We start from the raw sequence: 20,579 nt of genomic DNA, 5'->3' as shown, positions 1-20,579 counted from the left end.
GAGTGAGTGTGTGTGTGTGTGTGTGTGTGTGTGTGTTTGTGTGTGTGTGTGTGTGTGTGTGTGTTCATATTAGGTTCTAGACATCACTCAAACACTGTGTAGTCTGATTGTCAACCTATCTTAAAAGAATTCTCTTTCCATCTAGGAGGAAAATATTTAACTACAGTTAAACTCATACTGATTCTGCCAAAGCATTGGGGGTAAAGTTGAACCAGCTGAACTGTGTGTATTGTCAGCCACTGTGTGGTAGAATCTTGCTGTGGGGGTGGGGCGACTGGCAGAAGCAGACTTCAGAAGTAAGTCCCACCTGCCTGAGTAAGGACCTTAGGTAGAATGAGGGACATGGCCCACAGCAGTAGGGTGGGAGCTGATTAAGAGGGGGAAGAGAGACAGGTGTCATTAAGAGATCACCATCCTGTCATCCTTACCCTCCTCACAGCAGCAGAGTAGCAGAGGTAGCTCTGTGCCACTGAAGATAAAAGCGATGCAAGTGAACGTGAGATGCCCCACATTGCATGTCTCTTTCCCTTAGCGCTGCCTTTCTCAGAAAGATGCCACAGAAAGAGAAGGCTCTGGCAGCTCAAATGGGCTTCTGCTGGGCTCGCTACTTCTGGGGAGCCCTGCTAGTTTGATGAGAGGAGATTTAGGGGTTACCCAGGCACACTTAGCTCCAGTATTTGATAGTTGGATGGGCATTGGACAATGATTCCCAGAAAATGTGACCTCATGGTTCTGAGAGCTGCATTTTGCTATGGAAGTGGGATTCTTACAAGTGTTTCTGATGTAGCAATGGGGCCACAATGGATTCATTTTAAGACAGAGCCATGCATGGGCACCCACTTACTTAGTCCCAGTTGGGCTAGTTCTTCAAGCTGAGACTCCGTCTTGGCTGTTGAAATGGCATAAGGCAGCTTCAAGGTGAATGGCAGAACATCCCTGTTGTAAGCAAAATGGAGAGAGAGAAGGTTTGTAATTACATGGCCAGTGACTCTCTCTTACATTATTTTTTTCACTCTGGAAATGTTTCATCTTAAACTGTCGAAAACATCTCAAGTTGACACCATACCACATGCAACCAGGCCTTCTCTCTTTTGGTGGATTTATCCAACTGTGGGACAGGCCGAGGCACAAGGCTGCTTGATTGAATCTGTGCCAATGATCAAGTCTCCCTGATGGGTAGCATTAGGGGTGCAGAGTTCAATATCAGAACGATTATGCTGGTAATCTCATCACTCTTGTAATGCATGGCAAGAAGCCAATCTTCATGTTGCACTCTTCCTCTCTAGACAGGAATGTTCAATCATCAATCCCCATCACCTTACAGGCAGCAGGTTCTCAGCAAGTAAGTATCTGCTGGTCCCCTCGAATGCAGTTTCATTGTGCCACATCCCAACTAGGGATCACTCATGCGACCTCTGTGTGCTGGAAATGAAGGTCTCTACTGTGTCTTACAGCTGATGTACTCTAACTTGGATGTATACATAGGTCCCTGGGGGTGGTGGCGGTGGTGTCTCATCATATTACGAATTGCATACTTAGATTCAGGCAATTTGGGTCGGGCTCCCAGGTCACCAACGTCACTTGCCATTGGATCAACCTTCGAAGGCAAGTTTCAGGTAACTCATGTCAACAACCATCAAAGAGGATGGCACCATGTGCTGATGTGCCATATGCAGAGGGGACCCAGAGAGCGACAAGCCTAATAGGGAAGCACCAAGCCGACATCAGGGTCCTGCCATGGTCAGGGCATAAGGTCTTCAGGAGCAAATGCATGGGCCATGGTATGTTTCTCAGACAGGGGAGGGGCAGATGGAAGAAACAGCTGCTCATTTTCATCTGCAAGGCTGAGAACCAAGCTCTTAGAACCCACAGGGCTAGCACAGGTGTCAGCACAAGCCCCTGTCCAGGAGAATGTCATATTCAAAGACAATGGTGACCCGAACAAAAAGGTGTTATTTATTTATTTATTGGTAGTGTTGTTGGACTTATAAAAAATAATTATTTACTCCTTCACTCCACAAATGTTTATTATCAGCTAGGAGAAACAGACATTGTTCTGGGCTAGGAAGAAAACACGTGTCCCTGCCAGAATAGAGAACCATGACAATGAACACTACCAGGATATAAACAAGTAAGCTATGCATAGAATGTATGGGAAGGGCCACAGACCATGGGAAAACATGTGTGAAAGGGAAACAGACTGTTTGAAGCCAGGTGGTAGGAGGCACACACACTTGCAGCACTGTATATGACAGGGAGGTTTAAGCAGGAGGATCAAGGCCAGCTGGAATTTGCCACACAGCAAATTCCACAACAGCCTGCCTCAAAAAGAAAATAAATAAAAATAAAAATATAAGAGGGCCAGCCAGTGAGATGGCCCGGTGAATAAAGGTGGTTGCTATGCCAACCCCGACACCTGAGCTTGACCCAAAAAAATTCACAGAAAGATGAATGGAGAGACCCGAGTCCAAGAGTTGTCCTCTGGCATCCACATGCACGCCGTGTCACCAGCATCCCCCCGCCCCCCCATTCACCCTTTAAAAAAAGAAACTAAGCCAATAAAGAAAAAAGCATATTTGAAAGCATTTGGAACCTAGGCCAAGATTCCTAAATAGTTAATTCAGATTACATATAATATACATGTTATATATATATTACACACACATACACACAGTCTGGAGGAAGGGGAGCCTCAGGAAATGACCAGTAAAGCACTTGCCTCACAAGCTTGAGGACTACAATGTAGAACCTTTAAACCTATGTAAGTGTCAGGCTGGTAGGTGACCCCTGTAATACCAGCCTCATAAGGCAGAGGTAAGGAACTTGCAGAGCAAGCTGGCTAGTGAGAATAGCCATACTGCTGAGCTCTGGCTTTGGCTGAGAGGCCCTGCCTCAGTGAGTAAGGTGGATGTACCACTGAGGGTGATTCCTGACGTGCAGTAGCACATATATGAATGTGCACCCTGCCCACATGCAAAATGCATACATGCCACATACACAAAGAGGAAAAGATGTATCCAGTGAGTAAGTCACGCAGGGGAGACAATTCCAAGGAGTGGGAATAGTAGGTGAACAGGGCCTGGGATGGGGAGGGTCTGCTACAGGGAGAGCAGCAGCAAGTGGGTCACTGTGGCAGGCACGGAGTTAGTGAGCCATAGAAACAGAAGCTTCTGCCTCTTATTTTGTCATCAAACCATGCCTTGAAAGTTTCTGTTGAAGAAAATCACACACCAGATCATCCTGTTGTTTATGGTGAGATTAGGCAACACTGTGGAATGAACTAGATCAAATCTGGGTGGCTGGAAAAAATCTTGGAACCCTTAAAGCTGTTGACAGTCAATTACAAAGCTGCAGCGTCCATGAAAATGACAAAGCAAGGGTGACACCCTTGGTGTCCCGAGGGTGTCACCCAAACTCTACCATGCTCTCCTCCGATGTCAGGAGGCTGCTTCTCCTGAGGGTGTCCAGCCCTGGTCAACTCCTGCTTCCATGAGGCCTTTACACTTGACCTGAGATTGTGAATAGGTTCTTCAGTGTCCTGGCAGGGGCAGTGACCCTGATTCTAACCTGAAGTGGAGACGAATGAGAACTAGAATCTTGTCACATGAAAGCATATCTCAAACACGTGTCTGTAAAAACCTCACTCAGTCCATTCGAATCTACTTTATACAATGCAGAGAAAAGTACCATGTAACAAAACCAACCTATGTTTATTTTAAGCTTTTACCTAGCTCAGCATGCTGCCTGGAGTCTAAACATCATTTGATGGCTTGGGTTTTCTTAATGACATAGGACAGGAAGCTATACCTGGCATTTGTTAATAGATGGTTGTAGGTTTTGACTTATTTAGACAATTAGATGTTGTACATGACACCTTACACTGGAGTACCCAGCATCTTAACACACACACATGACACACACTCATGACATCCCTCCACACACACACTTCTTTCTTATCTCCACCTCATTTAAAAAACAAAGTAGCCCCGATGTTAAAGTTTGCACATAACACAATAGAATCAACATTTTACATACAGAACTTTCTCCTAAGAGTTCCAGTACATGCACAATTTAGATTTATTTTATCTTTGCTCTGTATGTTTTGTTGCTAAAGAAAGAGAAACTAATATTTTCCAGCAGCATTCTATATCTGCTAGTATTGTTTCTTTTTTAGATTTTCTTCTTTCCCTTATATGTATAAGTGTTTTTCCTGCATGTATATCTTGCCAAATGTATGCCTGCTGCCCTTAGAGGCCAGAAAGGTATGTCGGATCCCCTGGGACTGGAGTGACAGCTGTAATCCAAGAATCAAATAAAATACCAGTCCTCTAGAACACCAGCCAGCATTCTTACCACCGCCCCACCCCAGTAATTTCTACAGCAGCTCAGAGCTGCTGGGTTCTGATTATATGATGGTAAGCAAGCACCTCATTCTCATAGTTCTAATTCACAAGGCTTCCAGGAGGGCAAGGGATAATGTGCCTGTTGTACCTGGCACAAATATACAAGACTCAAGCTATTATTTCAATATTAGAAGTACAGTCCAAGCCTAGTGGCAATATCAGCATCACCTGGGGGCTTGCTGGACACGCAGAATGTGGCACAGCCTAGACCCTTTGAGACCCTCTTAACAGAGTTACAATTGATGCTGGGGCATGACTGAGTGTGAGAGGCAGTTGTTTCTCTGTACTGTGCTGGCAATGTCCCAGCTGCTGATAGATGGCAGTCACTACTTCTTTTCCCCTGTGCTTTCCACTGAGCTCATCCAACACTGCAAGCTGGGTGCCCACTCACTGTGGATTCTTCTGTCCGTGCACACTGGGCATGTTCTGTGTGGGGACCCACCATGATGAAGTCTCTACTAGAAACCAGGTAGGAGACTTCAGAAATACTCTGGAAAGACTGGATCCTGTCTGGCAGGGGCTGGAGAGATGACTCAGAGGTTAAGAGCACTGACTGCTCTTCTCAAGATCCTGAGTTCAAATCCCAGCCACCACATGGTGGCTCACAACCATCTGTAATGGGATCTGATGCCCTCTTCTGGTGTGTCTGAAGATAGCTACAGTACACTTAAGTATAATAATAAATAAATCTTTGGGCTGGACGAGCAGGCCTGGAATGAGTGGGGCTGACCAGAGTGAGCAGAGGTCCTGAATTCAATTCCCAGCAACTGTATGATGGCTCACAACCATCTGTGCAGCTGCAGTGTACTCATATACATTAAATAAATAAATAAATAAATAAATCTTTAAAAAAAATTACTGGATCCTGTCAACCACTGATGACCAAGCATGTTAGTAAGGAACACTTGAGGAGTAATGGAAGCAAAAGAGAAATGACTCTCAGGCCCCTTTACCTACAAATGTTGGCGCTGGACTCTTCTGTAAGCACCTCAAGTGTGTACTATGCTTAGTAATTTGCCAACGGCCTTCCTCTGCTTTACGACTGGCTATTCTGGCAGGTACTGTGGCCTGCTTCTGAGTGTAGAGGACAGAGATGGGATCTCCTCTCTGTGGCTGCCAAGTATTTGTGGGTGCAAGACTCTTCCCCCTCCCCCAACCTCCACCACCAGCACAATTACCGGAAGGCAAAGCTGGAAGGAGAGTTGACAGCCAGCCTCACCTCTGGCTGACACGTCAGACCGACATCTGCTCTACCCTGGGTGGCTTGAGACCAGATGGGGTGTGGTCTCCTGGGGTAGGGGTGGCTGAGGGAAGGGGTGGGTGCTGCTGGGGCTATGTCTTTGGGTAGCATGTTTCTTTTAAACCTTTTAGAGACAGGAATTGCAATCATCATAGCATAGGGGTGCTATTGGTTTTAGTTATGTAGCACTTAAGAAAGCTGGAGAACTTCACTGCTTGAGATAATACACCTCACAACTGTTTAAGGGTTTTATTTGTTTGTCTTTTGCACAATTTTAATACAATCCTGAATGGTCAGGATATAATTACATTAAAAGAAAATCATACTCTGTTCTAAACTTTGCCCCCAGAGCTTCATATCTGCATAAAGCAGCTCCAGTTTGTGTGATAGCCAGCACTGTACCTGCAACACACGTCGCTCTGCATTTGCGTAATTGTATGCGTGCATTAAATATGAATATATTTAGCTGAGTTTTAAAATGCCGAAGAAAGAGACGTGATGTAGTGTTCAGCTAGGCAATGTCTCCATTCTCTTAATTGAAAAAGCCGTGTTATGAGCAGTTGTCCCTCAGATGTTTAGGAGTAAAGCACACAGCTCCCGGGAACTGTGACCCTACTACCCTGGAGCATCCCTTTGGGAGAGCTCCCCCAGCAGGTACTGCCCATCCTGGGAGCAGCCCTCATTTCCTTCCTGCTAGTGAGCAAGGCTAGGGTCTCCTTGGGAGATGCCTCCTCTTCCTCAGGCCATTCACTGGGCAGCTTCAGCTAGCCCGAGAGCTTAGTTGTTAGGCTGGGCAGAGAAAATCAACAGGATGATGGATGCCATACAACCTAATCCTTAAGTTAAAATAGACCAGGCCAAACCAAAATGACTCTCCAGTCTCAGTGAGACAGCCATGAGTCGTGAGCTCTGAAAAGGTAGTTCCCTGTAGTTACTGCAGTGAGCAAACAGAAAGGCTAGGGAAGCCAGGCCGGGCTCTGCCTGGGTTAAAACAGGCAAGGACCAGTCTGAACAACTGGCTCGACCATTAAGGGCACACTTACTGCTTTCACAGAGGACCTGGGCTCTATTCCTAGCACCCGTATGGTGGCTCATGACCATCTGTAACTCCAGTTCCAGGGGATCTGACACCCTCTTCTGACCTCTGTGGGGACCAGGTGTGAATGTGGTGCACAGACATGCAGTCAGGCAAATACTCATATGCATAAAATAAAATAAAAACTTGAAAGGAAGGAAGGAAGGAAGGAAGAAGGAAGGAGGGAGGGAGGGAGGGAGGGAAGCAGGCAAGGCACTTCTGTAGGCAGCAAGAGTTTCTTTGCTTAATCACTGGGAGAACACTGGCTTCAATTGGCTGTTTTTATGTTTTGTTCTTTGGCATTGCTAAGGATCAAACACAGTGTCTCAGGCTTTGTAAGGAAACGCTTTACCAGTCAGCTACAACCTCTGCACAAGAACACTGACTTTGAAAAGCTGTTATGTGTGTAAAGAAAAGAATAATAATGGAAACCTACAACTAGCATCCTTTCAGCCCTGGAGAGGGTGTGAGCACCCAGGTGGCCTGAAGAAGCCTGTGGCCTGTGCAGAATTTATGGGTTGGTTTACAGAGCCCATATTTGAGAATGGGCTCTGTCCCCTGGAGTTTTCAAAAACACTATTGGAGACCTTGACAAGTTACAGGTTTATGTACTGGTTCGTTCTCTCTCTCTCTCTCTCTCTCCCTCTCTCTCTCTCTCTCTCACCTTGCCCCTTGCCCCTGCTGTGTTCTTATGGATGCATGTTTATACAGGTAGGTATATCAGTATGTGAGTATGTGTTTATGTATTGTGTGGGCATGTTTCCTGGTAAATGGGTTAGCCATCAGGAGCCATGGGGCCAGCTTGAAGAAATAACCATATTAATGAGAATTTGCATCTGGAGGGCCAGGCAGCTGTTTCCATCTTAAGATTAATACTGGGGTGGGGTGAACACCTTAAGCAGCAAATCCTTCCCTGACATCTCATAGGTGACCAGCCTTCTCCAGACAAATATCTAGATCGTATCACACATCAAGCGGGTCCTTCAAGTCCTCAGTATCCTTACCTGCTGATGCAGTAGAAAGCAATGAGCCGGAATAAATCTGCAAAGCTGATTCCTGAGCCTTCCAGGGAAAAGGCTAGAAAAAGAAAAAAGAGAGAGATTCCAGAAGGTGGCTGGATCTTCCTGAGTGTGTCTGGGAAGGAAGGGCATCTAACACAGCATATGTAGGCCTGTCTCCACCCTCTCAGACTACTGTGCAGCTTATCCAAACCAGCTGTGAGGGGGTTGTCTGACAGCCAGACCCAGCTTTAAACAGCCAGGAGGCCGAGGGCGGTCTCCCTGACTCACTCTCAGCACACGCTCCGTGCATGGTAAACACTCCCTTGCACAACAACCTTTCTGTTTGTTTTGAAGTTCAGAGCACAGAGTTGGGCAGGGGCAAGGGCTCACCTGGCTGTACTGAGAAGCCATCAACACTCAGCTGTGGTGGGTTAAAGGTTCCCCCTACTCCAACCTTTCTTCATGGACCTTCAGTGCCATACGCGCCCTCTGACAAGTCAGGAGCCCTCTCATGGAGGCACAAGGCAGAGGGACGTGAACCAGGAGGTCCGTTTAAGGGCTCTAGAAATCAGTTCTGAGATATATTCTATATAAAGATCCGAAAGTCCGGTTCCCTCGCCTGGCCCAGTCACACAAGCTCCCAAATAAAAGATGCCTTCTGACAAGACACTGTTGCCTCATGGATGGCTCCCGGACGGTAGAGGCAGGGGTGGCTTGTTTTCTAATCCTCACACCTTGGCCAACCACCTCCATCTCACCTGTGAAATAGACAGGAACAGTTTCCTGCCAGCCAGAAGGATGACAGTAGAGTAGAATGTGTATTTAATGAAATATCTTACGTGAAAGAACTATATGTGAATATATTCCTGGAGGTATTCTTTACATCCTCCAGAAATAATGCTAAAATATCCGTTACTGTAGTAAGCCCTTCTCCCATCCCAGTTTGTATAGGATACAGGCCTGCTGGGTAGATAGCATAATCTTGGGACTTGGGCCTGCAGTAAGCCATGATGGATAGGATAAGGCTTTGTACAAACTAGCCCTTTCAGTCACATGTAAGTCCCTTGGGGAGGACTAGAGGGGATGACTGAAGTCTTAGAATCTGATGGAGGAAAAAAAAAAAAACCAAAAAAACAAAAAACAAAACTTCTGGCTTCAGGAAACTCAATAAACAGGGGTGGGGGTGGGGCCCGAGGCTCCCTGACAGTGAGTGCAGTGTGCTTCAGAAGAAAGGAAGTGGATTCTTTGTCATGGGACACTTGGGAAATTGTAAGGGATTTAAAAGCCAGGAGAATTTGTTGCTGGTTGGGCCAGTAACCTTTCAAAAGCCAATTCAGAATAACGGGATCAATTTAACGCAAATTTATTATTTATTAACTTACTGTACACTCACTGTCTTTAAAATGGCTGTGGGTCTAAATCATGCGGTCGGATTAGCTCTGACACTCAATCTGTATTTAATCGTTCCCCAGATTCAGCCTTCCCCGGGGGTCCTGTTTCCCAGTCACCCTGATTGTGTGAGTTCCCGGTTCAACCAGAAGCAGATCATGTATGCAGACAGGGGTTTCCTGTGCCAGAAATGTCACGTCCATGGATCCTCTGTCAGGCTATTGGCTTAAGGAGACTGGACACAAGGGTATGGGAATCTCATGCCTGCTGGTCAATTAGCCTCAGCACCTTCAAATGCAGGGACCAAGACACACTCCATCCTCCGGGCTCCCCAATTCTCCTGGCCTTCACCCTTCAGCTTGCTAACCTAGAATTTTCAGATCTCCCCACTCTGTTGTGCAGATCTATTTCCTGACCCTTTCTTGGAGACTGGCAGTACCTCAGAACTGTGTGTTCCCTCTTTTATTTAAAACTTGGCCTCTCGAAACTCCACATTTTCAGTGACCAGAAAGTAGACAACAGAAAGAAAACCAAACAGTGCAAAGCACCAACTCTCGGCCAATCTTCAGCTAGTCATCTGCCCATGGGGCTGGATTCATCTTGACTAACTGCCTTTCACAGGAGACTGAACATGACTACCTGGGGGGAGCTTGTGTGCTCGAGGTTCATTTAGTCATGAAGATGTGTAGATACATGTTTTGGCTTTAGACCTTGTAAGAGGGCTCTGTTGCTGCAGGTGCCCTGTGGTTTAGTCATCAGTAAACCTGGGCACCCAATCTACACTGTACCCAACAGGGGACAGGGCAAGAAAGTCTACACTCAGCCCCTACCATGTGCCAAGCCTTAGGGTGCACACAATCTGCATGGGTTGTTTAACTGGCCTATGACTTGCTCAGAGGTTAGCATCGCCTCACTGTGGGGATGGGAAAGCCAAAGCTGAATGCCAGGACTAGACATATCTGTCTGCATCCAAGTCCAGGCTCCCTCCCATCAGCCCTGCCCTCACTATCTGGCACTTACTGTAGGTGCTTTCCTTTATAGTAAACTCTTTGAGAGGTGCTCCAAATTCACAGGGCAGGCGAAGGGAGAGGACTTTCTTCTGCATTTTGGAGGATTTACGAACCAAAAAGATCTAGGAGAAGGAAAACAAAACGCACGTTAAGGAGATCAAAACCCGGGTGCATAGTTTTTCTTATGTATGATGCCCCATGAATAAAACATTTCCCATATATAGCTCGGTGCAGGACACTCTACAGAGAAAGTTCAGAGCTTATTGTGGACACTTCACTTTCAAAAGGGGCTTAGGAGCTGGAGAGGTGGCTCAGTGGTCAAGAACACTGGCTGCTCTTCCAGAAGGCCCAGGTTCATGAGGCCCGGGTTCCCAGTGCCCTCATGGCAGCTCACAACTGCCTGTAACTCCAGTTTCAGAGGAGTAGATACCTTCACACAAACACAGATGCAGGCAAAACATCAATGAAATGAAAATCACTTATTGCCAGGGGCTTAGAGGAACCCTGCTTTCACTCCGGCCCACCCCAACCTTACCCACCCCTTGTTTGCTCTGGCACTCTGGTGACTCTTGCACTGTGGTAGGTATAGTGCTTAGCTTCTGTCTCAAATAGCTGTCTTGGTGGGTGAAACAAATTCTTAAACAACGATCACAGGGTCAAACTGTAAGATGGTAAACTGTGAGTTCACTGGCAAATTTGTGAGCTCATGGCCAATTTGAGAGAGGAACTCGAATTTGCTAAGAGTGAAAAAGCAGTTATTTCATATTTTTAGTTTTTGCTTTAGAATATGAATTTCTAGTTTCCTTTGAAGAGATAGTACATCAAGTCAGACAATGGCAAAAACCCTGAGAAGGAAAATAATGGCTGCTTCGTTTGGGAGGTAGGTATCCGTTCTCTGACGTTCACCCCAGCCAACACTGAGGCTGGTCCCTCTGGTCCCAACGCTGTCTTCACCACATTGTTTTAGACCAAAACAATTTCCAGTGCCGACGTCAAGGCCACTGGGCCTGCCAGTGCAGAGGCGGGCCGGCCATGCTCTACTGTGTAGGTCGAGTCCTCTTAGCTCTGGGAAGCATCATTCACCTGCCTGCACACCAAGTGAAATGCGGGGTGCCTTGGCTAAGTCCTGGTCCCTTTCCTTAAAGATCCCACACTGATTATCTCTTTCCTCTGCATTCGATCCTTACACTCTCAGCTTTTCTCTCTTGCTACAGTATTTCACAGCTGACCGCCTGAGCCACCACTACCCCAGTGATCTTTGCCTTTCTTTTTATGTTTAAATCACTACCTATGCTTATTGGGGAAAGGTGTGACCAGAAAACCTTTTGAGTTTTTCCCCCCACCTAGTAACAATGGAGCATCCACGGAACTCATCTGGTCCACATATCTGATCACTCGGGCTCTGGGACAAATCAAAACTGAGGCAGATGCCCTGCAAATAACATCCTGGGTCAATGTGTTTGGGGTAAGGAGTCCAAGCTCTGAGAGGCAGCTGTTGGCAGAGATGAAGCACAGCTCCATTTTACAGGACAGCCAAGGCCACACAGAGAAACCCTGTATCAAAAAATAAAATAAAATAAAATAAAATACAATAAAAATTTGGGACTTCCCTGGAGACCAGTTAGGGACCAGGGGATCAGGAGTACACTCTCCAAGCTTTACGTCACAGGGGCTGACAAAGTCAGGCTTGCAGAGCGCATCCACCCTGGTCCCGTTTCTGGGAGTAACTCTATATTGAAGCGGAGCTGCTTACTCCCCTCACATATTATCTGTAGCTGCTTCTGCTTGGCAAAAGCCTGTGCTGCGTAGGTATGACAGACACTGTATGACCAGAAAAACCAACTATCTCCACACTCGGGCTCCTTACAAAGCTGTCCACAGACCTCTTGCTCAATTAAAGGCCTCTCATCCTCAGTACAATTGTACATTCACGCCACCAGGACCAGGCCTCTAGCCACCTGCTTTTCCTTCAGCCTCCATTATCACTTCTGGTCCACATGGCGCTTGTCTTCAGCCTGCCCCATCTTGTCAGGAAGGCTCTGTCAAGAGCTCAGGTAGGTGGATAGAGAGACTATTCTGCTAGCTTGCTCCTCATACAAGCCTCAGCAGGAATGGCCATGCCCCGCCCCAGGAGGAGAGCAGAGCAGGGCGGAGAACTACTACCTGGTAATGTCCTGCTTCAGACCTTTTGGCAGAAATGCGCAAGCACATAATTCAACTGGTAGAAAGTAGAGGCTCCCAGGAAGAAGTTTCTGACCATATAGACCAAGTCTGGGGGCAACAGCCCAGTATGCTATTTAAGGAATTCTCTCTAAGGATGATTAAATATTGCCCTTCATAGCCCTTCCTGGTGCTGGGAGAACTCCACCTACACAGCAGGACATGGCAGGCCCACCTCTGCACTGACAGGCCCAGTGGTCTTGACGTCATGAAAGTCTTAGTCCTGTCTGTTTCTGTATTCAGGAAGGAAGGAAGAAGCAAAGACAGGCAGACTCACTTGTAAGGACAGAGAGTGACAGAGGTAGGCCCTGGCAGCTGCAGGACTCTAAAGCTGAGTTTTGTATCCTGTTGCTATGACATTCCTCAGCTAGCTGTTAATAGAATTTTCCCCACACTATCCATGTATGGCTTAGTTACTTTGTATCTATTTGTATCTATCATATGCTTTAAGCCCTATTTTGTCTGTGATTTATTGTATGTACTGGCTGGGTTTGTGTGTCAACTTGACACAGGCTGGGGTTATCACAGAGAAAGGAGCTTCAGTTGGGGAAGTGCCTCCATGAGATCCAGCTGTAAGGCATTTTCTCAATTAGTGATCAAGGGGGAAAGGCCCCTTGTGTGTGTGGGGGACCATCTCTGGGCTGGTACTCTTGGGTTCTATAAGAGAGCAGGCTGAGCAAGCCAGTAAAGAACATCCCTCCATGGCCTCTGCATCAGCTCCTGCTTCCTGACCTGCTTGAGTTCCAGTCCTGACATCCTGAGGTGATCAACAGCAATGTGCAAGTGTAAGCTGAATAAACCCTTTCCTCCCCAACTTGCTTCTTGGTCATGATGTTTTGTCCAGGAATAGAAACCCCGACTAAGACATTGTATTTGTCTTCTGTTTGGAAGTGGACATTGCACAAAGTGATGTTCTGCAGTGACAGAGAACCTCTATCCTGAACCATTCCTTATGGCAGCTTCCTGTGAGCCCCGAGTACTGAAAATGTGGTTAGGGAAAGTCCATAACTGAGTTGCTAATTTCATTCACTGTAGTGTGTTAGAACTTAAATAGCTACAATGGAGGTGAGACCTTATCATAGTGAACAGTCACTGAATAATGTTTTGCTGTGAAGTGGTATTTATTTATTTATTTAGACCCAACGTTGATATCAGGTATCTTTGTCAATTACTCTATGCTATATTTACTGAGATTGTTCAATTGAATCCAGAGCTCACAGATTGGCTAGTGGGTCCATACTCTAGTTCTCATACTTTATATGACCAATGCCTTATGTACTGAGCTAGTCCCCAGTGCCATATATGTATGTATGTGTATATATGTATATATATATTTGTGATATATGTATTTGAGCTTTTCTACATTGCTACATTGCCCAGGCTGGTCTTGAACCTAGATCCTTCTGCCTCAGTCTTCCAAGTGTCAGGAGACATATGAGCTGCCATGTCTAGCTACAGTGAGTAGCCTGACTAAGGGGAAGCAATGGTCTCAGATAGGTAGTAGCTGCGGAAACACAATCAGATTTTGATTGACATGGAAAGCTACTGAAAACTCAAGGAAAATACGGGAAGCCCAAGAAGACGAGTCTCTGGTCCCAGACCTTTCTAAGGTTGTATTCCCAGATATGAATGAATCAGAATGAAAGAATGAAAGAAGAGCATCGGGGGCAATCAGGCATCCAGACCCAGACTCAGAAGGTCAGGCCTGGGCCTCTGGCCAGGGCCTCCTCCTTCCTTTGATGCCCTGGTACCCTGCTGAGCCATACAGTCCTATAATTGAGAAGATGAAGACAGGAAGACAAGCCTGGAAAGGTATCTACTCCTAGAAACTGCCTTATGGACCAGAATTTTCCTGCATTGTATTTGATGTCTACACTGGAAGCCATATGACCCAGGCACTGGAAAGAATTTTCTGGCAATTTTCCCAAATGTTTCTCTGTCAGGCAGCAGCATACCTGCCTCAGCTTCTGAGTTTTGGCTCTTACCCCTGGAGGCTGGGCCTGCAGGATCTCTGCCGCCTCCTCCTCACTCAGACTGAGCTGCAACCATATGGGATGGGTATGCAGGAGCCGGTCCAGAATGCTGAGCCTGTTAGAGAGGCTGTCATAGCCAGAGTCTCGGGGACACGTCTTCCCATCCTTGTCTTCAGAATAGCCACCATCCTTGTGTCTCACCATGCTAGAATAAAGAAAAGAACAGGGCTCAATGACTGATGCTAGCTAGCCCCTGGAACTTACTGGTCAGATCTGTCACAGCATATGTATACACTGGGGTCACCGCCCTTCAGTCTAAAGGTATGGAGGACAGATTCGTTTCTTATTTTACTCTACCCGTATTTTCAAAAGGTCCTAAGTACCATAAACTGTTTGGCTTGGGTTTGATTGTCTTTGGGCTAAAGTATTTGCTACTTGGAGGACAGAACTTCAAACTACTAAATTTCAGGCTTACTGATGCCTGAAGTCTCAATGCTTAAAAGCACTTGTCACAAACACAAGTTCTGTTGCGCTGTATTACAAGCAAAACACACGTAAGGATCTTTGTTCTGTATCTAAATTACTGGTTTTCATTTCTTCTTACAAACCCAAATATTCTTTATCCCCAACATTATGGATAATAAAAATATCATAATTCAATGGTGTTGTATGCGATGTTCATAAAATCATATGACATTATTCATAAAAGCCAACAAATATGTGCCCTAAAAGCTTTTTATAGTTGGGTGTGGTGAGGTGGCACATGCCTTTAATCTCAGCTGTCAGGAAGCAGAGCTAAGGCAGATCTCTGTGAATTCAAGGTCAGATGGGGGAACATAGTGAGATCTTGTCTCAACACAACAAACAAGCAACCCAAACCCCAAAAATAAACAACTAAAAAAAACATAAAAAAAAAAAAAACAGAGATGCAACCCAAAATGTGACTACTGATAAGAGGCTAAACTCAGCTACAAAGTGGAAAGCTACCATATGATGCACTGGAGAACAGCATGCTAAGTGACAAGAGCCAGGTGTGTAAGTCTGTCACCTGTTGTGGTGGTGGGGCAACGGGGCACTGAGCTAAGGTCACAGTATCATCTGACTCTATTGCACAAGTTCAGAATGGGAAAAGTCTTAGGGAGAGAAAGTAGGTTAGTGATTGGCTCAGATTAAAGGAGAGAGAGATGAGAATCAACCACAAACAGGTACCAGGTGTCTTTGGGAGTTGTAGGGAATGTGGTACGTGGTAATGACAAGGACTACAAAATGTCATGAATCCACTAAAAACTCCGGAATGACTCACATCCTCCAAATGGAGAGGTTTTATGGTCTGTGAATCATATCGACAAATAAGCCTCCTTCACTGCTAACACTTAACTGTAGGTGAGGGATGAGCAAACCGCGGCCTGAGGATGTATGGAGCTGCTGGGCTCTGCCAGTGTGCAATCAATCACTACCTTCTGGAAGCACTACACTATGTACTATGATGCTGGCTTTAAAGAGGGTGCTGGTCTAGGAACACATGCGGATGACTGGTGTAAGTCTAGCACTTAGAAATGGAGGTAGAAGGACCAAGAAATCCAAGGCAGTCAAGTGTGGAGCACAGGCCTTTAACCCCAGAAGTTTGGATGGCTTTGAGTTGGAGGCCAGCTTGATTTTCATAGTGAGGTCCAGGTCAGCCAAGGCTACAGGTGAGATCCTGTTTCAAAAACAAAACAGAACACAGCACAAGAAAAGGATCAGAGGCCAGATCTTAATCAAGAGCATGTCCGTGCTGCGAGAAGAGTCCTGAAATTCTCGTCCAAGGTGGCTTAGCTCTGGGGACTCTCTCTCTCTCCTAGCACTGATACCTTTCCTGACTCAGAGGGAACAAGTCCCCAGCACAGTCCTGGAACAGGCAGCAGGGACATTAGACTTAATCCTTGTGGCCAAAGACGCATGCTCAGTGTGGGATATATTCAGTCATCTAACACACACTCAGATAAAGCTTCAAAACTGGGAAGGATGGAAGAGTGGAGGGTTGCAGAAAGGAAACATGTGGGTGATGCCAGTCCTCAGAAAAAGCCAAGCTGTGCTGGCATCATGAAGACAGAACCAGAGCCCTGGGAAGACCAGGGACCATCCCACCTCTGGCCCCAGTGTCTTGGTTTTATACCGATCTAAACAGCCCCATATTTCAGTTTTCTTCTAGATGCATAGCTAATGCACCATTTACACAAGAGGCTGAGGTAGAAAGATCAGTTGAACCCAGGAGATCAAGCCAGGTATCCTTTATGCAAAAACCACTGAAGTCCCTCTGGGTGTTCTAAAGTGACTGTTCATAGAGGTAAAAGAACAAACTCTTCCAAGGAAAGCTGATGCTAAGATCCCTTTTGCACAGGTGAGTTACCTGACTACCACTGCTTCTGTACCTTGGCCATTTACAGGGATCATCAGAGAAACTTAAGAGTCAATAGTGCTCCTCAGGTCAAGTCAATGACACTTTGAGGCAGGATGTGGGTATGAGAATGCAGGGGATCCCAAGTGCAGCTACATTTAAAGGCTTTACACCTTGCCAATTTTTTGAGTGTGGGGATCCTCTGGGGACTGGTGAAGCCACGACTCCTGGTTTTGACCCCCACAATTCTGATTCTGTAGGTCCTGGTGGACCAGAGCCCCTGCAGTTTTCCCAGGTTCTGGGAAACATGAATCGTATACATCTGAGGACTCCGATGTATGTGTCACTTGGCTGGAGAACTAAGTAGGAAATGTGCACTTTGGGTTCTGATCAGTTAGCTGTTTGGTTTTGTTAGGGGGCTGGAGGAGGGGACGCTAACACGCCACTAAAGAGATGCTTGAAGTTCAAGATCATTATTTCAGAGTCAGGGAGATATGGCAATATAGGACTTGCCTAGTATGTTCAAGGCCCTCAGTAGGTTCCTCAGCACTTCAAACCAAACCAAACTAAACCAAACCAAACCAAACCAAGCCAAACCAAACCAAACAACCAAGCCAAACCAAACCAAACCAAACCAAACCTAGCCAAACCAAAATAACTCAAAAAACCTAGCCCAACATTTCCCACCAACACTAATTTACCATATTGTATCAAGTCCAAATCTGACAGCATCTAACACAATGACGTTCCTCTCACATGTGTCAAGCAAGAAGGTGTTTTGTTTCTCCTCACTCACATCCCATGAATCTTCCTCCCCAGTTTGAGGTTTTTCTGTTTTGTTTTTTTAATGCTCTTTGCTCTGATGATTGACCTCAGCCTAAGCAGCCAGGGCCCAGACAGGAAGATGGTGAGTAAGATTCATGGAGCCTCATAAAGAAGGAACCATAAATTAGACCTGGCAATTAGTCTTTGGTATTGACTTGATCCAGCCAGCCACGTGAGGTTTATAGTGTATTATTACAGGACAAAGTAGCTTTTATCAGGGATAATCTTCAGAAAAGAGCTGATGGGTGAAATGCAGACTGTCAGGTGCACACTCTCAACCCCTCCAGAGTTCTCTCTCCAGGACAGGAGCCCACACCCTGGTTGTTAGGGACACTGGCTACCAACAGGGTAGAGCCTCCTCGTTCTCCTGGAAATGCCTTCGAAGCTGTATCTAACCCAGCGGTTCTCAACCTTCCTAAAGCTACGAGCTTTTAATACAGTTCCTCATGTGGTGATCCCCAACCATAAAATTATTTCATTCCTATTTCAAAAATGTAGTTTTGCTACTGTTATGAATTATAAGGTAATATCTGATGTGCAGGATATCTGCTATGTAATCCCCAAGGGGGTGGTGACCCACAGGTTGAGACTGCTGTGCCCTCTCCCTGGGAAGCAACTATTGCTCCAGACATACAGGTGTGGCTGGAGAGGGAGTGACTTTTTTTTTTTGTTTTCAAGGCAGGACTTCTCTGTGTAGCCCTTGCTGTCCTGGAACTCACTCTATAGAGAAGATTGGCCTCGAACTCAGAAATTCGCCTGCTTCTGTCTCCCAAGTGCTGAGATTAAAGGCGTGTGCCACCACTGCCCAGCAAGCATAACCTTCTTGTCTCACAATGGGATGTCTCTGGAGTGAGATTTAGAGTTTTTGGCTTGTTTATTTGTTTGTTTGTCTTTTGGTTTTGTTGGCCTTGTTTCCCTTTCTGTCTATCCCCTTGCTCCCAAGCGCTTCCCTCCAGAAACAGTCTGCACAAGAATCCCTCTGCTTCAGCAGAACTCCACCCAATACAGACCTGGCTGAGAGTAATAAAAACCAGTGACTTCTAAGACAGACAGGTGTCTCTATGTAAATGAATGCTGACAGAGACTGCATGGCTCAGAAAGTTAGTAAGGCATTCCATGATACAATCCAGGCACTTAATGACATGGTCACAGTGTTTTGGCCCAAGGGTGGAAGCCTGAAGTCCCTCTCCTAGCTGGTCCAGACATGTGAGACCTGGACCAGCTCCCTTTCTGAGCATATCTGTTTTATTTGTAAATGGTACCTCCAACACCAGGTGGTGACTCTGCCTTAAGGCTCACCTGTCTGAGAGCAAGCAAGCAAGGATTATGAATGTATGATAAGTCCAGTGCATAAAAGAAGACCATTAGGAAAAGAGGAGGAGTCCAGTAGGACAGAGGGGGTTTAAATGGAGGAGGGACGGAAAAGAGTAACAGAAGACAAGATATTGTATATTTTCTCTCATGTGAAGCATCTACATTTAACAATACACACATGTGATATGAAAACAAAAGGGATTACTTGAGGGGAGGGGGGTCAGCAAGAGAGTGGGAAGCAGGACAGGGGAGGGGACAAAGGGAGAAGAATAAATACCCACTGGAAAACTCATAGCCTACATCTGTTGCCATGGAAACAACAGCCCAGCATCACGGCTCTGAGTTAGCTGAGTATTCCAACAGAGCTCTCGAGCACCTGCTGCCCCTAGGTCACACCTGACTTGAGGCTCTTCGGAGTGTGGGACTACGGGCCTTTTCACTTTCTTCATTTCTGAGAACTGGGCATTGTTAGCTGGAGGAGGTGGAGGGGTCAGCGAGAAGGAGAACTCTCAGCAAGACAGCCAGGACGACGCTGGACATAGTTTCATTAGAATCAGCAGGATGAGGCTCGTCTCCAAGAAACCGAGGCTGCGCAGCAGACTCAAGGAGGGACAGTCTTTCACTTTCTGATCAGAACCCGGAAGTCAGAAGAGTCCACAGTGCAGCACCAGTTCTAGACACCGCAGTATATCCAGATGCCTTCTTGAACACTCCAGCACACTATTCCTTCTCCCATGCTCCATCCAAACACATCTGAAGTGTTTATGTTGACTTTATAGTTTAGTTTTGTTTTGGTTTTTTTTTTACCAATGAAATGTGAGCCGGTAAAATAAAAACATATGCAAATTTGAGGTTAGGGTGTGTAGCCTAGGATGGGCATGGTCTTGGGTTTGATTCCTGGCTCTGTCCAAAATAGACATATTAAATTATTAACAAATTCAGTGAATTAAAATTGATGTGAGGTTGTTTTAGTCAGAAAAATATTAGCACAATAAATTCAGTCCATAATTTTCCAAATGTAAGAATCCTAGTTTAGGTGTTAATAACAACAACAACAACAACAACAACAACAACAACAAGGCAAAAGCCAGATTCTTACTGTCAATCAAGAACAGTCCATATCCACCTGGCTATTGGGTCTCAGAAGATGTACAGTGTTCTGGATGGTCCAGTCTTCAGCCTTGGAGTATAGGGACTGTCAAATAAAAATTATAGGACTCCATTGTTAGAGACTAAATTCCTGCCCCAGGCCTAAACAAGTAGCCTGAAATCAAGATGAAGTCACTGCTACTCAAAGTCAATCAAGTTATTATCTTTCCTTCAGAGAATACTAGAAACAAACAACCCTCAGAAAGAACAAACAGAGAGGTAACAGCTAGTTTCCCAAATAAGAAGGCTTCTGTTGACTTAACCACATTCTCCCTGCTTTAATCAAGTAAAAAAGGTTACCTAAAGTAGCCCATGTTAACCAGCTATAGTTTTCTCTCTCCTCTTCCTCCGTCTCATTTTTTTTTTTCTGAGACAATGTCTTTCTATATATTCCCGTCTGTCCTACAATTTCCTGTACAGAGCAGGTTGGCCTCAAATTCTCAGAGATCCGCCTCTGCCTCCCCAGTGCTGGGATCAAAGGCGTGCCATCATCACACACAACCCCTTTCTTCTTCTTCTTCTTCTTCTTCTTCTTCTTCTTCTTCTTCTTCTTCTTCTTCTTCTTCTTCTTCTTCTTCTTCTTCTTCTTTTCTTCTTCTTCTT

At 45.8% G+C, this 20,579-nt stretch overlaps 1 protein-coding gene across 1 annotated transcript in view; it reads right to left on the bottom strand.

Moving 5' to 3' along the window:
* Rin2 (Ras and Rab interactor 2) overlaps nucleotides 1-20,579 on the bottom strand; it is a 102,648-nt gene that overhangs the window by 29,004 nt on the left and 53,065 nt on the right. Inside the window, exons 4-7 of the mRNA XM_021192786.2 lie at nucleotides 14,324-14,516; nucleotides 10,129-10,240; nucleotides 7,723-7,795; nucleotides 845-936 (exon numbers count right to left, since the gene is read on the bottom strand). Of these exons, the coding sequence (XP_021048445.1) occupies nucleotides 845-936; nucleotides 7,723-7,795; nucleotides 10,129-10,240; nucleotides 14,324-14,516 (470 nt within the window). The remainder of the gene's footprint in view (nucleotides 1-844; nucleotides 937-7,722; nucleotides 7,796-10,128; nucleotides 10,241-14,323; nucleotides 14,517-20,579) is intronic.

The sequence above is a fragment of the Mus pahari genome, chromosome 3 (assembly GCF_900095145.1).
Source record: "Mus pahari chromosome 3, PAHARI_EIJ_v1.1, whole genome shotgun sequence".
Taxonomy (NCBI): Eukaryota; Metazoa; Chordata; class Mammalia; order Rodentia; family Muridae; genus Mus; species Mus pahari.
This window is presented reverse-complemented; position numbering and strand designations above follow the sequence as displayed.